We start from the raw sequence: 20,826 nt of genomic DNA on the forward strand, positions 1-20,826 counted from the left end.
TATTCTTATTAAAATATGACTACTGCTGCATATGCGTATGAAGCTGACAGAGCTAAACGTTTATATTTTGGTCAATACTCTCTCACACTTACTGACAAATATATTGTTATTTCTGATGGAAATACTGAGAAATATATAACATGGAAGGACTATGAAAAGTTTGACCCTATTTTAACTCCATGTACTATGCCATTCATTGTAAATGGTGAAGTTGTCATGAAGAACGACACAACGGTTTATAGGTCTGTTTATGAAGCATTAGAATATATGTTGAATTATAATCCCGAAAGATTTGACCCAAGCACTACACCATGTACAATGCCCTTTATTAAGGACGGTGAAATCGTAAGAGTTCCGAATTCAACGGTTTATACAGCTGTTCAAAACAGTTTACAAAACATTTTAGCGAATATCTTTAATTCAGAAACTACAGAAATAAAATTACCGTATATAACAGATGCTAAAGAAATTAAATCAAAAACAACAATATTATTTACGTCACTTAATGATTTAATGACTTATATAATTAATACTCCTTCACCGACTACGGCATTTGACCCAAACACGACGGTTTGCAGTGTACCTTTCATTAACGACAGTTCAGTAATTGCTTTAAGGGATTCAACAGTTAATGAATCATTAAAGGCTTCATTAATGAAAATCATTGATTTTAACTCATTCATGAATACATATAATTCATTCATTAATGTTTCATACACTTCTAAAGAAGGTGAGCCAAAAACTATCGATAAAGCGGTGTATGAAATAAAAGCATCAATGACGAAATTTAATTCGTTAACTTTTGATGGTGATAGTTCCATTAACAGCATGACATCAGGAAAAACGATTTTAACGAAAGAATATTTAAAATCTCATGTTAGTGAGTTCGTTGAAATTGAAAAAGAAGGCGGAATTAAGTTCGATCCACTGGGTTTCATTTTCGACTTAGCGAATGCGGGTGTTAGTTTCGCTGAATGGACAACTATACAGAGTGAAATAAATGCAATATGGACGTTTTTGGGGTCAAAAGCGGGAATGGGTGAGCTTGTAGATGCTGCAAGAACATTAGGTGAAACGGGAAATTTTGTAGATGGTTTTAAAAGACTTGTTTCAAATGTTTTAACAAACACAAAGAAATTATTTAGATATACCATACATAACGGCCAGATTTTCGAACAGGTAGCAACAAACCCTCCGGTTATGGCTGCGTTGATGATGGCTAGAGACATAAAGCCGCGTAGCGGTGAGGGCGAAGCCCGCGAAGAAGAGGAGAAACCAGAGGATACGGGTCAGGTTATTCGAGACATTAAAAACGTGTATCCTGAAGTTATTGATTTATTTAGAGGTGTTAATGATTCGATTTCAAATCATTCTATAACCCTTGATGAAGAGAATAAATTAACAGATTATATATTCGTCATTATTGCAGAACTAATGAAGAGAATAAATGAAAAAGGTATAGCTGATATCATTAATGTAAGTGATGTAATGATGAAAAGAAATTTTGACTCATTATTTACAGAACCGAAAACAGAATATAGTCTTTATGACGTAATTACTGAATTAATGAAAAAGATTAATGATAATAAGAGTTCTGGCGGAAGAGTTGAATTAGAGGTGAATGATGTTAATGAGAAATTAGATAGTAAGGCAGATAAAAACCATGTTCATTATATAAGTTCAGATGAACAGATTATAACGGATTATCATGGATATTTAACACAGGATGAAAAAGTGAAGACGGAAGATGTTAATGAAAGAAGATATAAATTCATTCGTGCTAAAGGTTATGACATACGCTGTACTGTACAGTATGACACGGGTAAAGCACCAGAAGCATTTGGTTATAACAATGAAATATATGCTTCGTATTTCTTTGTTAACGGTGTATTAGTTGAACCAAGATTTACTTTGAGAGTTAAGGCAAAAATAACCGTTGAAGATGCTATTAAAAGTAAAGCTGACAAAGATGAACTTGACGCAACGAACAAAGTTTTGAAATCTCATAAACACAATATCTCCGATATAAATGAACTTCAAGCTACATTAAATAGTAAAGCTGACAAGAACCATACACATGAATCCTTCACTACTGTTAGAGCAGACGACATAATATTGAACTATACCCTTGGTTCAAGTGCACCTTTAGAGAATCCAAGTACAAGCGTAAAAGATACACTAAACTCCTTAAATAACAAATGTATGAACATTGAAGGACATGTCAGAAACTTTGAAACATATGAACTACCAGCAATGTTAGATAAGAAAGCAGATAAAGAACATACACATAACTCCTTCTCAACTGTTGCTATAGAAAGTATTGAAGGAACGGTTGGCGGAACTGGTGGGGATGCATTATATTATAAACTTCCTAACTTTCCACAAGGTTTAACATCGAATGAAAACATAACAACGAAGAAAGACATTAGCTGTAAAAATGTTTATGTCATGGATGATGAAAATAATGTTAAATTCACTGCTCAAGATTTATATGATAAGAAAGCTGACAAAACAGAGCTTCAAACATTAAAGACTGAAATACTTCAAACATTATATCCTATAGGCTCTTTTTATACGTCAATGAACTCAACAAATCCAGCAAGTGTTTTAGGTTTTGGTACGTGGCAGCAGATTGTAGACAAATTCTTATACTGTGCTAACTCTTCAAAGCAAACAGGAGGCTCAAAGAAAATTAAAGAAGCAAACTTACCTGCGCACACTCATACAGGAACGACAAACTTTTCTGGCGACCATAGCCACTCATTAAGAGACCACCCATTATACAACTCAGACTATGAAGCTGGCAATGACGTTTTATCTCCATCTTATAACAATTCAGCAAAAAAGACTTTTCGACCAACTGAACCAGGAGGAAATCATTCACACACTTTCACAACAAATCCAACAGGAAGTGGAGCAGACTATATGCCACCGTATATTACAGTTTATGCATGGTACCGTCTTGAATAAAATCTTTATTTTTACATAAATGAGTTTAAAAGAAGTATTCGAATCATCACCGTGGAGGTCATTTAAGAAGTTCAATGAAGCTGCAAAGAGTTGGGGATTTACTAACAGAGCTGAAGTGAAAAGGTTCTTTGACAAAAATGTTGTACATCAAACAAAAATAAACCCTTACGACTACTTTTTACCAATTTACTCCAACACTCCTGACACATACCAATTTGACACTCTCATTCAAAGCAGAAAAGGAGGACATAAACCATTCCTCATCTTCATAAATGTTAACACTCGTAAAGCATATGCATATCCAATGAAAAATAAAGGAACTCGTGAAGTGTTAAGAGTTTTACAAAAGTTTGTAGCAGAACATAACCCAAGTACTTTAACATCAGACCAAGACGGTGCATACCTCAGCAATGAAATCACAGATTTTCTCATTAAACATAACATAACTCACTACACTACTGAAGACCATAACCATAACATACTCGGTATCATAAACCGCTTCATAAGGACTCTCAGAGATTTAAATCAAGAGCGAGACTTTACCGAAGAAACAATGAAACATTTTCTCGAAGTATATAATTCCTCAACGCATTCTACAACAGGACATACACCAAATTCAATGACACAACAACAAGAAGAAAAGTATATACAAAAGAAACGAAGTCAAACACAAAATATCAGAAATTCAACACAATTTACACTCATTCCTGGTACAAAAGTTCGTGTAGTTCTTGACGACAAACCGTTGACAAAGAAACGTTTAAGGTTAAGTCGAAATTATTATATCGTAGACTCTTCGCAAGGTAATGGATATCTTATAAAAGCTGCCGACGACTCTATTGCGTTTTATCCTCGTCATAAATTAGTTGAAAGTAGTAATGGCAAACTTGCTGAAACCATTGACGAAGCAAAGCGAGGAGTGGTTATTGAAATACTTGGCTATAACACAAACAATGACACTTATAAAGTAAGATATGAAGGAGGCGTTGAAGATGTTATACCATCTAAGAACTTGAGAGAGTCAAAGCCAACACATCTGGGACCATTAGAGCGGGAGTACTGGAAAGACAAAAATATGCCAGAAAGAATAAGAAAATTCTTCTAAACTAAATATATTTTATGTCTGAAGTTAATTAGTTAATAAAGTAGCGGATGAACTGCAGAAATATATTTTAGGGTAGATGGTTAGATCTAACCCGATTTCTACCCTCATGAAAATTCTTCTAAACTTTTTCATTAGATGTAAATCAGACATGAACGAGAACAGTCATGATATCATTAATGGTACCATTTATTTTAACATAAAGACGCAAAGCGGAGAGGCATAGCCCATGACCAAAAATATATTTTAGGGTAGATGGTTAGATCTAACCCGATATCTAACCTCATTTCTACCCTCTTGAATTTTCATGAATTTCCTTAAGATAGAAAAAATAAAGTTAGTTTTATTTTTATTTATTTTTTTATTTGGTATAAAAGATATGATTTCAACAATCGGCACAACAACAATTCAAGCCGCGAACGGCAGGACTCTGGCCGCAACAACAGCACCAAACTCGTTAGTCATGAATCCAACATCTATGTTAGTAGAAATGAAAAACTTCATTCCTTCTTCATTTACTTTCGAAACAGAAATACAAAAAATTAAGCAGGAACTTTTAACAAGTAATTTAGACTGTACCGCACAGGATGAAGAAAATGAAGAATATCTTTATGAAATGCAAGATATCATAGACCATTTACCTAAATTACCTGAAGTTCAGCAACAGAAACTGACTGTTCCTGAATTCGATGAAATAGAAGTGAAAGTTAGTGATTCTGCAGAAATTAAGAAATTCATTCGTAAGGTAAATTCTGAATTCTTAGGTTTTCATTGTAACCATAAAGTTATGGATAAAGACTGCGGCATGATTTATAAAAACATCTCTGACATATATAAATCGGGGGAGTTTAAGACATACAATAACTTTGTTTCATTAGCTGCAAAATGTGTGTGGGAGATTAGAGATAAAGACAGAAGAGGTAAAGTATGGCATGAACAGATAAAACCAACTGCTTCAGATTTAAAGAAAGTCATTGACGCCTTAGTTGTTTTAGCAGGTAAGGTTTCAGAATATAACGCAAAAATGAATCCGCAATGTTCTAAATGTAAAGCAGCAATTAGGAAATATAACTATTCAGTAAAAGAGATAGAAAGAATGAGAAACGATTACGAAGATTTAAAGAGGGAGGCAGAGAAACCAGCAGAAGATAAAATGAACATGTTAGAATTTCTGAATAAAAACTATCCCACAGCCGATGATTTCCTTTTATCTGATGTTAAGAAGAAGTATAAAGAAACTTTCGGCATTGTTAAAACTTTTGATATATTAACTGAAGAAATAGAAGCTACAAAAATATTTAAAATTTCACGAATTCATAACGTATATCATGTGAAACGTTTATAAAATAACTGGGGTAGAAATGAGGGTAGATATCGGGTTAGATCTAACCTTCTACCCTAAAATATATTTTTGGTGTAAATTCATGAGGGTAGAAAAGAGGGTAGATATCGGGTTAGATCTAACCTTCTACCCTAAAATATATTTTTATTGAATTCAGCACAAAAATAATGAATTTCATTAGTTAGAAAAATAAAGTTAGTTTTATTTTTATTTATTTTTTTATTTTGTATGTAAGAACAGTAATGTCAACATTAGAGAACACAACAATTGCTATCGTTCATGAAGCCATTAATGAAGAATACGAGTACATACAGTATAATACACAATTGAGACTCATTCGTTCAGTCAAAGATGACATGTACCAAATGCAGAGTATAATGAATGCTCTTCGTTCTACAAAGCAAGCATATCATTGGTTTGAAAACCAACAGACAAAAGAACTTTTAGAAGAATTTCCTCATATGATTGCTTCCCTCGGAAAACCGGGGAAGAGATTCCGTATGAAAATCGCAAGAATTTGGCTCCTGGTTTGAAAGGTTATTATGTTCATAGACTTTTAGTAAACGCTGTAGCAATGTGGACTTCACCTCGTTATGCTTGTTATATTTTCATGATGTTAGATGAACTATATAAAGCAGAACGTGGAGAGATGGAAAAGAAACTTCAAGCAAAAGATGAAGTCATTGAATCCAAAGACAAAAGCATACAGAAAAGAATACTGCGTTCAGTACCAAAAGGAAAGGAAAAGAGTTATAAGTATATGATATATACTGAAGAGTTGGAGAAAGAAGAAGACAGAGATATGGTTATGTTGCATTTAGTGAGAAGAAACAACAAGAGCTTTTATGACCTCGCTAAAATATATAAATCTGACAGAAACTGGTTCTATCGTGAAAACTTACCGATTTCAATGACACCGAATGAGCAAATAAAGGAAATTGTCAAAAATACTCTTCCTCAAACACACTATGATATTAAAGGTTGCACAATACTTACATTCAAAGAAGACTTAACATTACTGAAGGAAAAAATAACAGAATATTTCGATAGCTTCAAAGAGGAAGAATAAAAAAAATCTAAGCTAATTTTATTTTTTTTATAAAATTTTATCTCATATGAAAGAACATGAATTTAGAATATTCGGAACTCATGACAGAAGAAGAGAACGAACAACATGTAAAAGATTATGCAAAATTTCTGAAGACATACAAAGCATTTAAACAATATCTAAATGCTTCTAAAGATTATGCAAAATTTCTGAAGATATATAAAGCTTATGAAAAAGCGTATGAAAAGTTTATACATTGGGGAATTGTTGTAAAATATCGATATGAAGACTAACCAAGAATATATTTTTGCTCAAATAACGTCAGGGTCAATTTCTTCAACCATTTCACTTCCTTCGTCAATGTCAATAGAAGCTTCTTCAACCTTTGGTAAGAACTTTTGTATAACATCTTTGTTCGTTATTGTTTTCAGAGATGAAGGATAATATTTCACATTTGTTTCACATTTCTTATATTCTTTCTGCTGCGTTAAATCTAAAACAATACTGAAGAAGTCAACGTTAGAGTTCTTTATAACAGTATAGTGTGTATCTTTGACATTCACGAAGAAACTCTTTTGTTTCAAAACTACTGCTAACTCTTGTGAAGTATAACGTTTGCGGTCAATGACGATAGCTAATGGTCTGACATACTGACCAAACTTAGATTCTTTCACAAACTTCTTGTTAAAGATAACATTAACATTTGAAGCACCATTGAACTCATTCTTGATGGCATTAGCGAGAGCATTGTATGAAAAGAACTTGCAATCTTGCATGTGTTTCATTAAAATAAAAATATTAAATTATTTTGAAAAATAACTTAAAAAAATCTAATCTAATTTTTTCAAAAAATATTTTTTTATTTCCTACTAAAGATGTATCGGAAGTTGTCTAAGTTCGAACACTCGGAAATAAAACAACTTCTTACAGAAGCTAACATAGATGTTGCAATTCATTACGCGACAAACAAAAAAGCACTCGCTGACTTCATTAAAGACTACAATGGTGAAATAACTTATGATAGAATTCATGAGTTCATAAAGCCGCAACGCGGCGAGGACGAAGTCCATGCAAGAGCATTTCCTTTAAATGACATTGCTATTGACTTATATCATAGACGTTCAGTACCACATGAAGTAAGAAGAGAAATGTTTGACATAACAAATGCAAACGTTGGTCATACTCGTAAAGCTCTTTCGCATGATGTTCGTCAAGAGATGTTTGAACTTACGAACTCAAACGTTGGTGAAACAAGAAGAAGAGACGACACACTGAAACAACAGAGAAGAGAGATGTTTAAAAGTGCTATAGAACAAGTTCGCAAAGCTAACGATGTCATTCGTTCCATTGACGACAAACCAAAAGAAGGTGAGAGATGGTTAAAGAAAGATGAAGAGAATAGGAAGAGGAATGTTAAGACAGGCAATAGACTCATTGACTTTAACATCGAAGCTTTAGATGAACCAAACAGAGACTACTTACACAAACATTTCGGTAAGGTTTTCATGAGACTCTTAGAGAAAATTAAAATAAACTCACAACAGAGATGGATGGTATGTTATAAACTTGGTGGAAAGTATGAATGTTCTACATTAAACCTCAATAATATTGGAACATTACTACATCAGCTCTTGAAGGAGAACTTTATATCAGAGATAGAAGCAAATGCTGCAGGTATTGTTGAAATGCATTATGACTTCTTCTTGACAAACATAAAGAATCTTACTGAAATAAAGATGTATGATTTAACAGAATATGAAGGCTTAACGATGTCAGATGTAAAGAAAGGCAAACCAAAAAAGAGACCATATAGAGATGAAAGCACACTGACAAATGACCAGAAAGCCATTTTGGAAGCTCTTAAGCAAACAGGAAACCCAGCACTTATAGAAAGCTTTTGGAAAGATAATGGTGAAAAGAAGTTTTATAAGAAGAGAAGCGGTCAGTTCTGGAAGTATCTTTGCACATTACCTATAAATCTTGAACGCTACCAAATCTTCAATGAACTGAACAAAAGAACTGCAACACTTATGACAGAGGACAATTGTTTCGTTTATGCTTGCATTCAGGTTGGAGTAAATGAAGAAACTATTGACCACATGAGAGAAGTCATTCGTGTTAGAGACTTTCCTCAAAGTAAAGTACAAGAAATTTCTGACGCAACAGGTATAGCATTTAATGTTACCATTGGTTATTTCAATAACTCAAGACATAATGAAATAAAGAGATATATACCAAAAGAATGCGAAACTGTTAGAACTATTGACTTACTTCTTGTTGAAGACCACTACATGCTAAACGAAAGATTACCTATGACAACATATTTCGTCAGAAATTACAAAGAAATTCTCAAAGCTTGTGGTGGAATGAACATTGAGAAACAGATGAAGATTTATACAATGAGAGATGGTAAATACATTGTTCGTTATGATAGAACAACACCGTTATGGGATGTTATGAAAACATTGTGGGAGTGCAAATATTTCGAACCTATTTCTTATGGAGAACTTTTCACATATACGACTGACTTATATAAACAGAACCTTGCACCATTTAAAGACTTGTCATATGCTCCAAAGTATTGTGTACAACTGAAGGAGAAAGCAGAGTCAAAAGAAGTAAATAAAGCTAAATGTAAGTTCATTCCTGAGCACGTTTTCTTTGCTGACTTTGAGTGCAGTACCGATGGCTTTCATAAAGCTTTTAACATATGTTATGACAGTGAAGATGGTTCAGTGAGTGAAAGCATATGGGGTCAAAACTGTGCAACAGAATTTTTGGAGCGACTTCCTGACAAGAGTTTAATATATTTCCATAACCTCAGTTATGACATAAACTTCATCTTAAGACACATGACAGAAGTGAAAGGAACTCCCATCATTAAAGGTTCACGAACAATGCAAATAACTGGTTTATATAAAGGAAGGGCAATTATTATAAAAGACTCTTACAGTGTTATAAATAAGAAGCTTAAACTATTTCCTGCTATGTTTAACTTACAAACAGGACCGAAAGAAGTATTTCCATATAACTACTACAGCAGTACTTTGTTAGCAAATGACAACAGAACTGGTGTCATTTCTGAAGCGTGTAAGTTTATCCAGGATGCGGATACATTCATGAAAAACATAGATTCCATCAAAGGTTGCAGAATAGATGAGAACCACTTCGACTTAGAAAAGTATAGTACATTCTATTGCAAACAAGATGTAAGAATTTTAAGAGAAGGTTTTGTAAAGTTCAGAAATGACTTATTGAAAGAGTTTGATTTAAACGTTTATGACTACGTTAGCATTTGTTCTATTGCTAACAAATTGTTTGAGAACAGAGTATACTTCCCGAATGGAAATCTTTATGACCTCTCAAATAAACCAAGAGAATTTATTTCGAGATGCATTCAAGGTGGAAGATGTATGTTGTCAGATAACATTAAACAAAAGAGTAAAGAGAAACTCATTGCTGACTTCGATGCTGTTTCATTATATCCCTCAGCTATTGCGAGACTTTATACTTTAGAAGGAATTCCAAAGGTTATGAAGAAAGAAATGTTAAGCACAGAGTATCTCATGAGACATTTATTCGATGACGACCAAAAGGAACCCATTGGTGAAAAGTTTATGTCTGGCTTCTTTGTTCTCATTAAGATAAAAGAGATTGGCATCCATAGACACTTTCCTTTAATAGTTTGCGACCCTGAACTAAATCCAGAACTTAACGTTCCAAGAAGTTCAAACACTTGCTGTTTAATGTATGTTGACCATATAACATTACAAGACCTCATAAAATATCAAGATGTCAAATGTGAAGTGTTGCAAGGATACTATTACGATGGAAACAGAGATATTAGAATAAGAGATGAAGTAAAGAAGTTGTTTGAGTTAAGGTTAAAGTATAAGAAAGAAGGAAATCCTTTGCAAGAAAATATAAAGCTCATTCTGAACAGTATTTATGGCAAAACTATTCTATCTCCTATTGAGTCAAAAATAACCATAGTAGATGACAAAGATGCTATAAGATATGCCATCAGAAACTACAACCATATAGTGAAGTTCGAAGGTTTGGATGGTTCGGATAAAACTATTTTCAAGCTAACGAAAAGCATTTGCAGACACTTTAACTTCTGTCCACTTGGTGTTAATATTCTATCTATGTCAAAACGTATTATGAATGAAGTATTCTGTACTGCTGAGGACTTAGGAATGGACATCTTTTATAGCGATACGGACAGTATGCATCTCTACAATGAAGATATCCCACTGTTAGCTCAGGAATTTCAGAAGAGATACGGTAGAGAACTTATTGGTAAAACATTAGGTCAATTTCATTCAGATTTTGCAGAAATCACACCTGGAAAACAAAGTTTAGCATACAAGTCAATATTTTGTGGAAAGAAGACCTACATAGACTTACTCACGAATGATTTAAATGAAGTTGCATTCCATGCACGTTGCAAAGGTGTCAAACAAGACGTCCTTGCTTTAACAGCAAATGAAATGTTTCCTGACTCTGTTCAGTGTTTCTATGATGAAGATAAAGGTTTAATGATTCCGCAAGGAAAATTTGACAAAGACTCTGAGTTCAGTGTTATGAAGTTATATAAAGCACTTTATGACGGTCAAGAGATTGGATTTGACTTATGTAAGTCTGCTACACCTGCATTTGAGGAAAAGTTTAACTTTTCTATTCAGACTAAGACTTCATTCATAAGAAAGCTTAAGTTCTGAGAACATGAATGAGAAAAATAATGAGGTCATTTATTTTTGTCAGAAGTGAGACCATTCATGATAAAAATAAGCCGCTAGCGGCAAGGGCGAAGCACATGTGGTCATTTACAATACAGCAATTGTAGAATTTAAGAGTTGTGCTTCAATGTATAAACAATCTTTTCTATCTGGAGGCAAGAACACTGGTGCTTTATGGTCATGAGTTGAGTACATGTCTATCCAAAACTCACGATTGAAACCAGTTAGTTTGTAATATTTAGGATTTGGTAATGGTGAATTTCTTGTATGACCAATGAACTCATTTTCAACTCCTTTACTTAGGTTTGAATATAATATTGCTTGTTTTCTATCCCAAATACCTGGAAATCTAATTTCGGAAAATTCATTTTTCCTCGGAAGCATTGCATCATAATTGAAAACATTTTTGAAATCATCACTTGGTTCAGAGATTTGAAATCTTATACGTAATGGATTTTCTTTCTTTTTAGCTACTTCATTGAATGGTGAATATATAACAAACTGACAGTCATGAGTTCCATCTTCATTTTCATTAAATTCATAATGAAAGTCTATAAGTTGTGGCTGACTACCTTCTTCTTTCAGTTGTGCAAGAAACTCACGTAAAGGCTGTAAAGTTTGTACTTCAATGTTAAACTTTTTCTCGAACATTTCATTAAATGAAATCATACATTGCAACAATGTTGTATCGTCTTTAAAGTATTTGTATATGTGAATGTTTTGGGCGCTTAAAGACTGTTCGTCATTTTCTATCTCGACTTGAAGTATAAAGTCAACCTTTCTGAAAGCACGTGTTATATACATATTTGTTATGCCAATGTACTTCTCTTTATTTATGTTCACAATCCAATCTGTTGGAAACTTAAACGTTACTCTGTTCCCCTTTATTTTGACGTCAGTGTTTTCACTACTGAACGCAACAGATAAAGGTATTTGTCTATACATTTAGTTCCGACAAAAATAAACCATTTACTCTTTCTTTGCTTCAGCTTCTTTAGCTTTTGCTTCAGCTTCTTCTCTAGCTTTCTTCGCCAGCAAACGCGGGTTCTTCTGTCTTCCAGCAGCTAATGCAGCAAGTTGTTTTTCACTAAGTTTTCTCTTTGGTCTCTCTGGCTTTTGTTCTTGTTTTTGTTCCTTCAGTTCGGATAAAATTTGCTCGCGAATTTCTTTCTTCAATGCTTCAACATCTATGACCCCTTGGGTCTTGTCCGTAGGGCTTGTCTGAGTCATTTGACTGCAGATAAAAAACTAAATTAAACTTTAACCAATGTAAAATGAGCTTGTCAAAATCAGAGCGAGAGTCTATTATATTAAATGACGCCAGAGGAATACAACATCCTTTCTATTATGTAAGTCAGAGTAAAGATGGTAAAATATATGTAAGAAAAAGAAAGGTTCCATTAGCGAATACAGAGAGCGACAGTATTAAGGTGTATGGCACCGAGGGCGAAGCCCATATAAAACCTTCTATTCAAACTGAAAAGTCAATAGAACCAGAAGAAAAGAAGCCAGATGTACTTTCAATAACGAACCAAGAGCTTATTGCAAAGTTCGTGAATTTCATTGAAAAACAAACCGAATCAAAGAACCCTGACCCACCAGTGAAAGAAGTTGAGACAAAAGAGAATGTACAGTTCATTGAAAATGTCAAGAAACAACTTCCACCACGAATGCCAAGAAGATGAGTGAGAATAATGAAGTAAAGAGATATTTTTATCTGAAGTAAATACATGCAGAACGAACAGTTAAACGAATTTACTCCAGCAGAGCATATTCATCAGATTCGCTCATATTTCGATATCATAGACAATGCAGTTCAAATTGGTGACACTAATAGAAAATATTCTGACGCAAAGATTCCATCACAACCTGGAACTGCTAAAGATAACACATGGGTAACATTCAATCTCTCACCTCCTGGTGAAAATATGTTGGACCTTTACAATACATTCATTACGTATAAAATGGAAGGTCAATTTATTGTAGATAAAGAAATTGGTTCGGGTTCCAATAAAACAAACCCACCAGGATTTTGGATTGGTTTCGATGACGCTTTCTATGCAGTTGCTGGATATCAAATCCTTGCAAATGGTCGTATCGTATATTCTCAAGACAACGCAAGAGAAGAAGCATATATAACTTCAAACTCACAAACTACCGAACAAATAAAGAAAGTAGATGTTTTCTCAAAGACTCGACATGAAGATGTATGGAGTCATTCGGGAACATGCAGAACAGGACAAATTGTTAGTGGCCTTACAGCAGGAAAATCATTTGATTTTAAGCTTCGTTTAAGAATTCCTGTTAGAAGATTCCTTCCATTAGAAGCTATTCGATTTATTCCAGCTTTTGCAGGAAACATTCAGCTTAAAGTAAAGTTCAGTAGCGACGCCTTACAATGCACATCTATATCTGTAAATGATATCATTGCTTTCAATCCAACTCTTAAAGTTGCATTTGCTTCAGATTCAAATCCACCGACAAATAAATTTGTTCCATGGAATGAACCATTCACTATGATAACGAAGCAGTAGAAGCTAGTGGAACAGTTACTATTACAACTGTAACCCAGCAACTATTTCGAACAAAGATGGATTTTAATGAATGTTTCATTCATCCAAAGTCATTCTCTTTAGACCCTAACATTTATACAGAACTTGTAGAACATTATACAAACGAGGCTTTATGTTTTCCTGTTAAAGTTATGGATTGGATTCCTATGGACGGTTCATTCTCAAAGAATACAGATAGTTCAAGTGCAACATTTACAGCAGCTTATACGCCTATTAATGTTAAAAGTATTTGGGCACTATTTAGAAAGAAAGACAACTATTATGTTAATTTTGAGAACCCTAAGTTTAAATATCTTCAGCTTTCCATGGGAGCTTATGGAAATATGCCTGCAGAACCTGAAAAATCATATGGACCTGTATTTTATGAAATGGTTGCGAACGCTTGCAATACAAACAATGATATGATAGGATTTAATGAAGATGTTATGAGGTCATTGGTGGATGATGGTAGTGTGGAACATAAATGGGATAGCTATGACAACACACATTTCTTATGTGGTTTTCCAACAGAAGTGGACTTTTGCTTCATGCAGGGTCAAACATCTACTGCTCCAATAACATACAAATTGTCTGTTAAAGGACCTATTGAACTAGCAACTGAAAATGTACCAAAGCCACTTATTGGATTTATGAGGGATTGTTGCTTTGCCATTCAGGTGCGTGCTAATGGAATCCCAATAATAAGATTAGATGACTATAACTTAGCTGCGGACGACAGTGAGGAATAAAGGATGAACGTTTATTTTTAAAGCTTATAAATGAGTTCTTCATCAAGCTCTCGTGAACCTTCACCATCTATGAAACAAACTTTACCAAACGATTATGGAGCACCTATTGAATATTTCTTACGAGCTGCACAATGGCAAAGAGCAGTCTCACCAAGGTTAGGTGTTCCACCAGCTCCTGTCAAAAATAGCATTTGGTCAAGTCCTTATATAAGATATGGTCTCCCACTAGGTTTGCTAGCTACAGCAGGAGCAGTTATGATGTTGAAAAGAAATAAAGCAAATGTTGTAAATAATACTGAAGTAGCTGAAGTTAAACAAACTCCAACACCTTCGCCAAAACCAACGCCTTCACAAGCAAAACCTTCAATGACTCCTGAACCTATGGAAGTACAAACTCCTGTTCAAAAATCAACTCCTAAACCGACTCCAACATTTAAACCAGAACCTACTCCTCAAATAAATCGTAAAACTCCTGCGTTTCCTTACTGAAAAAAAATAACGTTATTTTTATTTAATATTAAAATTTTTATTTGATTGAAATGACAAATAAAGTCACTGAAGCAATGAAACAAAAGTTTTTGGTAGAATACATTAAATCAGGAACTATTCCAGAAGGTTTTTACATTCATACTATGAAGGATGGTAGAGTTCAGTTTAGAAAGATAAAGCAACCATTAGATAAAGAAGGAATTTTGAGAAAGATTAAACTTCATGAGGACAACATTGCTGAACTTAAGAAGAAGCTAGAAGAGTTGGAGAAAGGAAGAGAGTTATAAAGCAATGAATTCAACAGGGTAGAAATGAGGTTAGAAATCGGGTTAGATCTAACCTTCTACCCTAAATTTATTTTTGTGCTATGTTTTCATACGTGTGAGGGTGGTGATATCATTAATTTTTATATAAATGTGGGAACAAAAATAAAGCATTTCTACTCAGCAGGAATGAGACCCTTACTGACTATGTATTCGTTTAATGCTTGATGAAAACAATGGTACATATTATCGTATGGGTATACACAACGTCTGTTTCCATCGTCGTCGTATATGTAGAGCTCAAATCCAGTCCAACCTTCTTTTGTACAATATGTAGCTTTATTTAAGTATGCATTTATGTAGATAAGGCAATTTTCTTCATCGCTCCAGAAATAATTTTTGTTCTTTGTTGAAATAGTTTTCGTTCCTCTGCGACCATAAGGAATGTATGCAATGAACTTTGCGTCATAAGGGATTGTAATATATTCAGGGTTTCTTTCATCGTCAATGGGTCTGTCTTTGTTAAAATGCATGTTTCTCAGTTTTACTTGAGTTTTGAATAGTTCACGGAAACGTTCTGGGAAAGAGTCATAGTAAATGTAGTCGGACATGTCTTTGTAATGAAATAAAAAATTAAAAAAAAATAAAAATAAGGTTATTTTTATTTAGTGAGGACGGTAGTGAATTTGTTAGTGAAGTCGTTAGTGAAGTCATTAGTGAAGTCATTAGTGAAGTCGTTTATGTGTCAGACGGTTTTGTAATATTTAAGGTTAAGTTGTTGTTATGGCTGTGTTGTAAAATATACGTTACTGGTTTCGTAAAGTGTCAAACCGTTATCTTGGGTAAGGTGGAACGCAGTGCCACAGTACCCAAGATAGTCTTACTAACTAATGAGCATCTTTGCGAGCCATTTGTGTTCGAGAGTCTTGTACCATAAAGGTGGCATCTCAGCAGTTGAGCATCCCTTCAATGCATTGATATCTGTTGATGGAACAGAGTATGCGACTTCATCATTGATCATGATCCAATATGCACTTTTTTGCAAAAAGACCACGTAATGAAAATTGCAATAGGCAACAATTGCAATCAATTGATATCTTTGCCTTTCGACTGTTGGGAGTGTCAACTTTTTCGGGAAGTCAAAGATGACTTGATGAATCGAATCATTCTGCCACTCTCTCTGAATGTCGAAAGTCAAGAATTGTGGCCATGATGTGTTCCTTGTAGTTGACAAATGATATTGAATGGCATGATCGAGATCTGGTTCTCCAATTCTGGTGTGAATCGAGTAGCAATTTGTTTGTTCGTTGGCAGTATCACGGTAAGTGATTCGGAAGAGTTGACCGATTCCTGGTATTTGCTCTGCGAGATCTGTGATCAATCTTGTCATCGTGTCATCACAATCTTGTGCCTCATATGTTGAGTTACCAAGTAATGTGGCAAGTTCATGGGGAACGAAGACTAATCCTTTGGACTTCAATGAATTCAAATTTGTAAAGATACTTGACATCTCTGTTACGATGGGAGAGGACTGATTGGCAACCTTCAAAACTTCTGTTCTCACTTCGGATATGTAGAACAGAACCTGTAAACATACGTTCAAATGACACGTATTTCCCATATTATGAAGACCAACAATACCACCTTTAATTGGGTAAAGGTAGTTCGCCTCTTGTGATGACTGTATGATATCGACAGCTTGATGAGCGACAGCAATGATGTTCCGCTTTGATGGTTTCATGGAGGGTGCAACAACAGCAGCGACGGTATCGCTTGAAGGAAGAACCTTTGTTGGTGTAAAATCTTCGAAAAGGAGTAACTCTTCATTATCATTCAGGGGTGATCCATCAATGTTATAATTTGTCAAACCGACTAAACCTGATATGATCAGAGGAAGTGATGTGCGCTCACCTCGAAAACCATTTTTCATGCAGGACCAGCATGACTTGAAACGTGCAAAGAAACGCTCGACAATCTGCCTGTCTTGGGCAATGGCGTTGTTGCGTTCAACGTCTGCTTCTTCGTGGCTTCTCTTCATCACCACGGCAGTAAGGTGATATTTCTGGATTCCAATATAGCCCCGGTCGGCAAGTACAGGATATTGGTAATCATCAAATCCTCGCTTTACTGTCAAAAAATCCGAGACTTTTGACAAATCGAAAATCTTCTTGTCATGGACTGCAGCCATAAACTCAACGTTTTGATGTATGGCTTTTCCATCTGGTGACACGAGGACTTGGAGCTTAATACCGTTGCAGTGGTTTTTTTCATCCCAACTATAAAGCCTCTCTTCCTTTACCGAAGGAATGTTGAAAGGAATTGTAGTGCTGTCTACAGCTGCAACAGCATCAGGGAAGTTTGTAAATTTGTTCTTCATTGAAGTTAACGGTGGACAGTGATTGGGAAGAAAATAGCTCGCAAAGATTGGAAATGCAACATTGGTAGTTCTTGTAACTAATTTGGAATAGCATGACTGGGAAATATGTAGCAACGGACATAATGCTGAATAGGGCAAGTATGTGCAGTAATATGTGAGCGTGAGGAAGAGAGACTCGATTGTTGAAAATTTGACCTTCCTTCCTCTTCTGGCCCTTCCACAGTTGGATTCAATAATGTCAGCGAGGTATTCCAACTGTTCATATGTGAAGTTGCACAATGATCGGAGCTGGAGCTTTGGATGCATCCTGATGAATATTGAAATCGAGAACCTGGGCATTGGATTGGTCAATGTCATCTCTTTTGCCTCTTCTTCATTTAATGGCTCTTCATCTGTGTCGGAATTCTCAGGTGTAACAGTAACAACAATGTTCGCCCTTCTGGATTCTTTTATCTTGGTGATGATATCTTCATCGCATGGTTCATCCATGTTGATAAATGAAGTGATTAAAAGATATAAAAATCTTATCAAATTTGAAATAGAGTTCAAAATTAATAAATAATGAAACCCAATCAATTTAATCATATCTAGATATCCTAATATATATCATTTTAAACTTGAAATTAAGAAACTGTGAAGAATTAAAAAACGTTTAAAATCTTTCATACAATTTAATCATATCTATATATTCTAGTATATATCATTTTAAACTCGAAATTAAGAAACTGTGAAGAATTAAAAAAAACGTTTAAAATCTTTTAATAGAAATAGTTTATTTAAAAAATAAAAGTTTAACTGGTGCATAAGTAAAAATTAGATTCTCGAACTTATTATTATTTTTGATTGAAATATTAAAATAGTATTCCAATCAAAAATAATAATAAGTTCGAGAATCGTAATTTTAGAACTTTTTTACATTCTTCACGCCTGTAAAATATTCCATAATTACAGATTTTATTAATTACTACTTTTTTAGATACATTCTAAAGCTGGCGAAGCAACGCTAAAGTGATGATTAACAGTGAATCACTGCGACGACCCAACATAATATATTGAGATTAATTTTCTAGGTACGGTTGAAATGGCGGAGACCTTCTGGCTGTGCCTCAGAGCCCCTAAAATATTTCAAAAGAAATATTTCTACCATTTCGTCGAAAGATTAATCTCTGACTATGTCCGAGATAGCATCACTCAGGCGAAAGTATTACGCCGAGAATACCGATAGAAGTTTCTATCTAGTATAAGCGCCAGTATTTAGAAGAAAACATCTAAAAAAATGAACTATTTGTTCCATTCAATTATCAATTTTTTTTGTGAAAAAAAGAAATTTTGAAATTATACTTATAATATTGTTAGCATATATAAAATAAACATTTTGGGAAAAATTATAAAATTTTCCAAAATTTACCATCGAAAATTTTCCCAAAAATTTTCAAAATTTTTCCTAAATGTTAGTCACCGTTACGGTTTTTTCTTTGGGGGCGAGCTTGCGAGCCCCCAAAAAAAGAAAAAACCGTAACGGTGAGCTCACATTTCGGCATAGTTTAAGTCTAGGTTTTGCATTTTAAAATGTTTGTTACCTTATCTTCTTTCAAAAAGTGGCAAAAATTTGTTTGAAATTTGAAAAAGATATTTTTATTTGCATAAATGACATTCAACTAAGCTGTAGCATGATTCTTTTGCATGCTCTAGTTTTTTTCTCAGTTCAATCTCCTTCCATACTCTTGCTTTTACCAGTAAGATCGCACCAAAATTCTCAAAATTTAAGATCTCCAAATTTTATGTCCAACTCCAATTATCAAACGCCCTCATTAACGCCACTCATAGCCATCTTTCATGCATGAGAAATCGTTATGAGAAGATTTTTTACGGCTAATTATCTGATTCAATTCAGATCAATACTCAAAGCCCCATTATTTATTTATAAATCCTTGTTTGTCGCCTATGCGAATAAAAATTCTTTTTATATTTTAAACAATTTTTTTCACTTTGGAAGGAGAAAGGTGACTAACATTTTAAAAATGCAAAAACCGACTAAACTATTCCCAAATATCCATCAACATTTTTCCCAAAAAATTTCACAGGAAAGTTTGCCAAAGCGGAACCCAACTAATATGTTCAATTCATGAAAATTTTATTTTAATTTACTAGGTTTATATAAACTTTTGAACCTTTTATAATGTCTATAGCAACTCAAATCAATTGCAATTCATTAATTTATTTGTTTGAGACAAATCATTAATTTATTGATTTTTTTGAAACAAAAAAAGGACATAGGAACTATTCAATTTGTTTGTAATCCTTTTTTATCCACACTTGCTGAAAAAATAAAAAAATTAATTGTTATATAAAATATCTTTGTATTTTGATTACATATTCTATATGTGGTATTCCGCAAATCATATTTCATATTCCATATGTGGTATTACATATTCAAATAAAAGACACTTAATGTGCATTTTCTAATTCAATTAGATTTGCACATTAAGTGCCTTATTATTATAATAACTTTAATATGGAATAAGTCGAGTTTATTCCAATATACGAGCTTATGCTCATATGTCGGGTTAAAATCTGGCGTTTGGCAATGTCGCAAAACGCCGATATGCTAATTCCTAAAAAATTTTTTTTATGAAAAAATTCTTTATTCGCAAAAGGTATATTATTTGCTCATGTACGAACATATGCGAGAAATTCCCAATTTAACTCTTTATTCGGTATTTGAAAATCAATAAATATTATCAAATTAAAATAAATAAGAGAATTATATAAAAATGCGTTTTTATTTTGAATAAGAATTCAAAAATGGTTAGAAGTAAATTGTGGTTGAGTAGTGATCCAACTGCTCTACCTTAGAGTATTTCTCCTTTGATTAATCCTCCTCAGGTTATCCTCAGTCTATCCTCAGACTACTCCTCAGATTATCCTCAGACGAGTCCTCAGACTCCTCCTCAGATTATCCTCAGACTAGTCTTCAGATTATCCTCAGACTACTCCTCAGATTATCCTCGAACTACTCCTCAGATTATCCTCGAACTACTCCTCAGACTACTCCTCAGACTCCTCCTCAGACTAGTCCTCAGACTACTCCTCAGATTATCCTCAGACGAGTCCTCAGACTCCTCCTCAGATTATCCTCAGACTACTCCTCAGATTATCCTCAGACTAGTCTTCAGATTATCCTCAGACTAC

The 20,826-nt window shown here is 34.0% G+C and overlaps 14 protein-coding genes across 14 annotated transcripts, besides 1 other annotated feature; 10 read left to right on the plus strand and 4 right to left on the minus strand.

Annotated features, from left to right (window-relative positions):
* Positions 1-16,146: part of a mobile genetic element that runs on past the window's edge.
* TVAGG3_0509280 (phage tail repeat-like family) lies at positions 13-2,970 on the plus strand (the record flags this gene model as incomplete). Its single annotated transcript, XM_001288174.2, has 1 exon — positions 13-2,970. A coding segment is annotated over one exon (2,958 nt), but the record flags the coding sequence as incomplete, so codon positions are not given.
* On the plus strand, positions 2,990-4,075 carry TVAGG3_0509290 (integrase core domain-containing protein; the record flags this gene model as incomplete). Its single annotated transcript, XM_051236860.1, has 1 exon — positions 2,990-4,075. The coding sequence occupies one exon, from the start codon at positions 2,990-2,992 to the stop codon at positions 4,073-4,075; it is 1,086 nt and encodes a 361-aa protein (XP_051094684.1).
* TVAGG3_0509300 (organellar and viral DNA polymerase type B) lies at positions 4,452-5,417 on the plus strand (the record flags this gene model as incomplete). The annotated part of the gene is made up of 1 exon (XM_001583331.1): positions 4,452-5,417. One exon carries the CDS (start codon positions 4,452-4,454, stop codon positions 5,415-5,417), a length of 966 nt encoding a protein of 321 aa, XP_001583381.1.
* TVAGG3_0509310 (uncharacterized protein) lies at positions 5,657-5,947 on the plus strand (the record flags this gene model as incomplete). The annotated part of the gene is made up of 1 exon (XM_051236861.1): positions 5,657-5,947. The coding sequence occupies one exon, from the start codon at positions 5,657-5,659 to the stop codon at positions 5,945-5,947; it is 291 nt and encodes a 96-aa protein (XP_051094685.1).
* Positions 6,028-6,483, plus strand: TVAGG3_0509320 (uncharacterized protein; the record flags this gene model as incomplete). Its single annotated transcript, XM_051236862.1, has 1 exon — positions 6,028-6,483. The coding sequence occupies one exon, from the start codon at positions 6,028-6,030 to the stop codon at positions 6,481-6,483; it is 456 nt and encodes a 151-aa protein (XP_051094686.1).
* On the minus strand, positions 6,774-7,247 carry TVAGG3_0509330 (uncharacterized protein; the record flags this gene model as incomplete). Its single annotated transcript, XM_051236863.1, has 1 exon — positions 6,774-7,247. The coding sequence occupies one exon, from the start codon at positions 7,245-7,247 to the stop codon at positions 6,774-6,776; it is 474 nt and encodes a 157-aa protein (XP_051094687.1).
* Positions 7,338-11,186, plus strand: TVAGG3_0509340 (organellar and viral DNA polymerase type B; the record flags this gene model as incomplete). Its single annotated transcript, XM_001296526.2, has 1 exon — positions 7,338-11,186. The coding sequence occupies one exon, from the start codon at positions 7,338-7,340 to the stop codon at positions 11,184-11,186; it is 3,849 nt and encodes a 1,282-aa protein (XP_001296527.2).
* On the minus strand, positions 11,292-12,149 carry TVAGG3_0509350 (uncharacterized protein; the record flags this gene model as incomplete). Its single annotated transcript, XM_001296527.2, has 1 exon — positions 11,292-12,149. The coding sequence occupies one exon, from the start codon at positions 12,147-12,149 to the stop codon at positions 11,292-11,294; it is 858 nt and encodes a 285-aa protein (XP_001296528.2).
* Positions 12,174-12,434, minus strand: TVAGG3_0509360 (uncharacterized protein; the record flags this gene model as incomplete). The annotated part of the gene is made up of 1 exon (XM_001310660.2): positions 12,174-12,434. One exon carries the CDS (start codon positions 12,432-12,434, stop codon positions 12,174-12,176), a length of 261 nt encoding a protein of 86 aa, XP_001310661.2.
* On the plus strand, positions 12,479-12,889 carry TVAGG3_0509370 (uncharacterized protein; the record flags this gene model as incomplete). Its single annotated transcript, XM_001310659.2, has 1 exon — positions 12,479-12,889. The coding sequence occupies one exon, from the start codon at positions 12,479-12,481 to the stop codon at positions 12,887-12,889; it is 411 nt and encodes a 136-aa protein (XP_001310660.2).
* Positions 14,305-14,505, plus strand: TVAGG3_0509380 (uncharacterized protein; the record flags this gene model as incomplete). The annotated part of the gene is made up of 1 exon (XM_051236864.1): positions 14,305-14,505. One exon carries the CDS (start codon positions 14,305-14,307, stop codon positions 14,503-14,505), a length of 201 nt encoding a protein of 66 aa, XP_051094688.1.
* On the plus strand, positions 14,536-14,994 carry TVAGG3_0509390 (uncharacterized protein; the record flags this gene model as incomplete). Its single annotated transcript, XM_051236865.1, has 1 exon — positions 14,536-14,994. The coding sequence occupies one exon, from the start codon at positions 14,536-14,538 to the stop codon at positions 14,992-14,994; it is 459 nt and encodes a 152-aa protein (XP_051094689.1).
* Positions 15,045-15,281, plus strand: TVAGG3_0509400 (uncharacterized protein; the record flags this gene model as incomplete). Its single annotated transcript, XM_001583326.1, has 1 exon — positions 15,045-15,281. The coding sequence occupies one exon, from the start codon at positions 15,045-15,047 to the stop codon at positions 15,279-15,281; it is 237 nt and encodes a 78-aa protein (XP_001583376.1).
* TVAGG3_0509410 (uncharacterized protein) lies at positions 15,434-15,868 on the minus strand (the record flags this gene model as incomplete). The annotated part of the gene is made up of 1 exon (XM_051236866.1): positions 15,434-15,868. The coding sequence occupies one exon, from the start codon at positions 15,866-15,868 to the stop codon at positions 15,434-15,436; it is 435 nt and encodes a 144-aa protein (XP_051094690.1).
* Positions 16,147-20,826: the final 4,680 nt, after the last annotated feature.

This window comes from Trichomonas vaginalis, chromosome II (assembly GCF_026262505.1).
Source record: "Trichomonas vaginalis G3 chromosome II, whole genome shotgun sequence".
Lineage (NCBI taxonomy): Eukaryota > Parabasalia > Trichomonadida > Trichomonadidae > Trichomonas > Trichomonas vaginalis.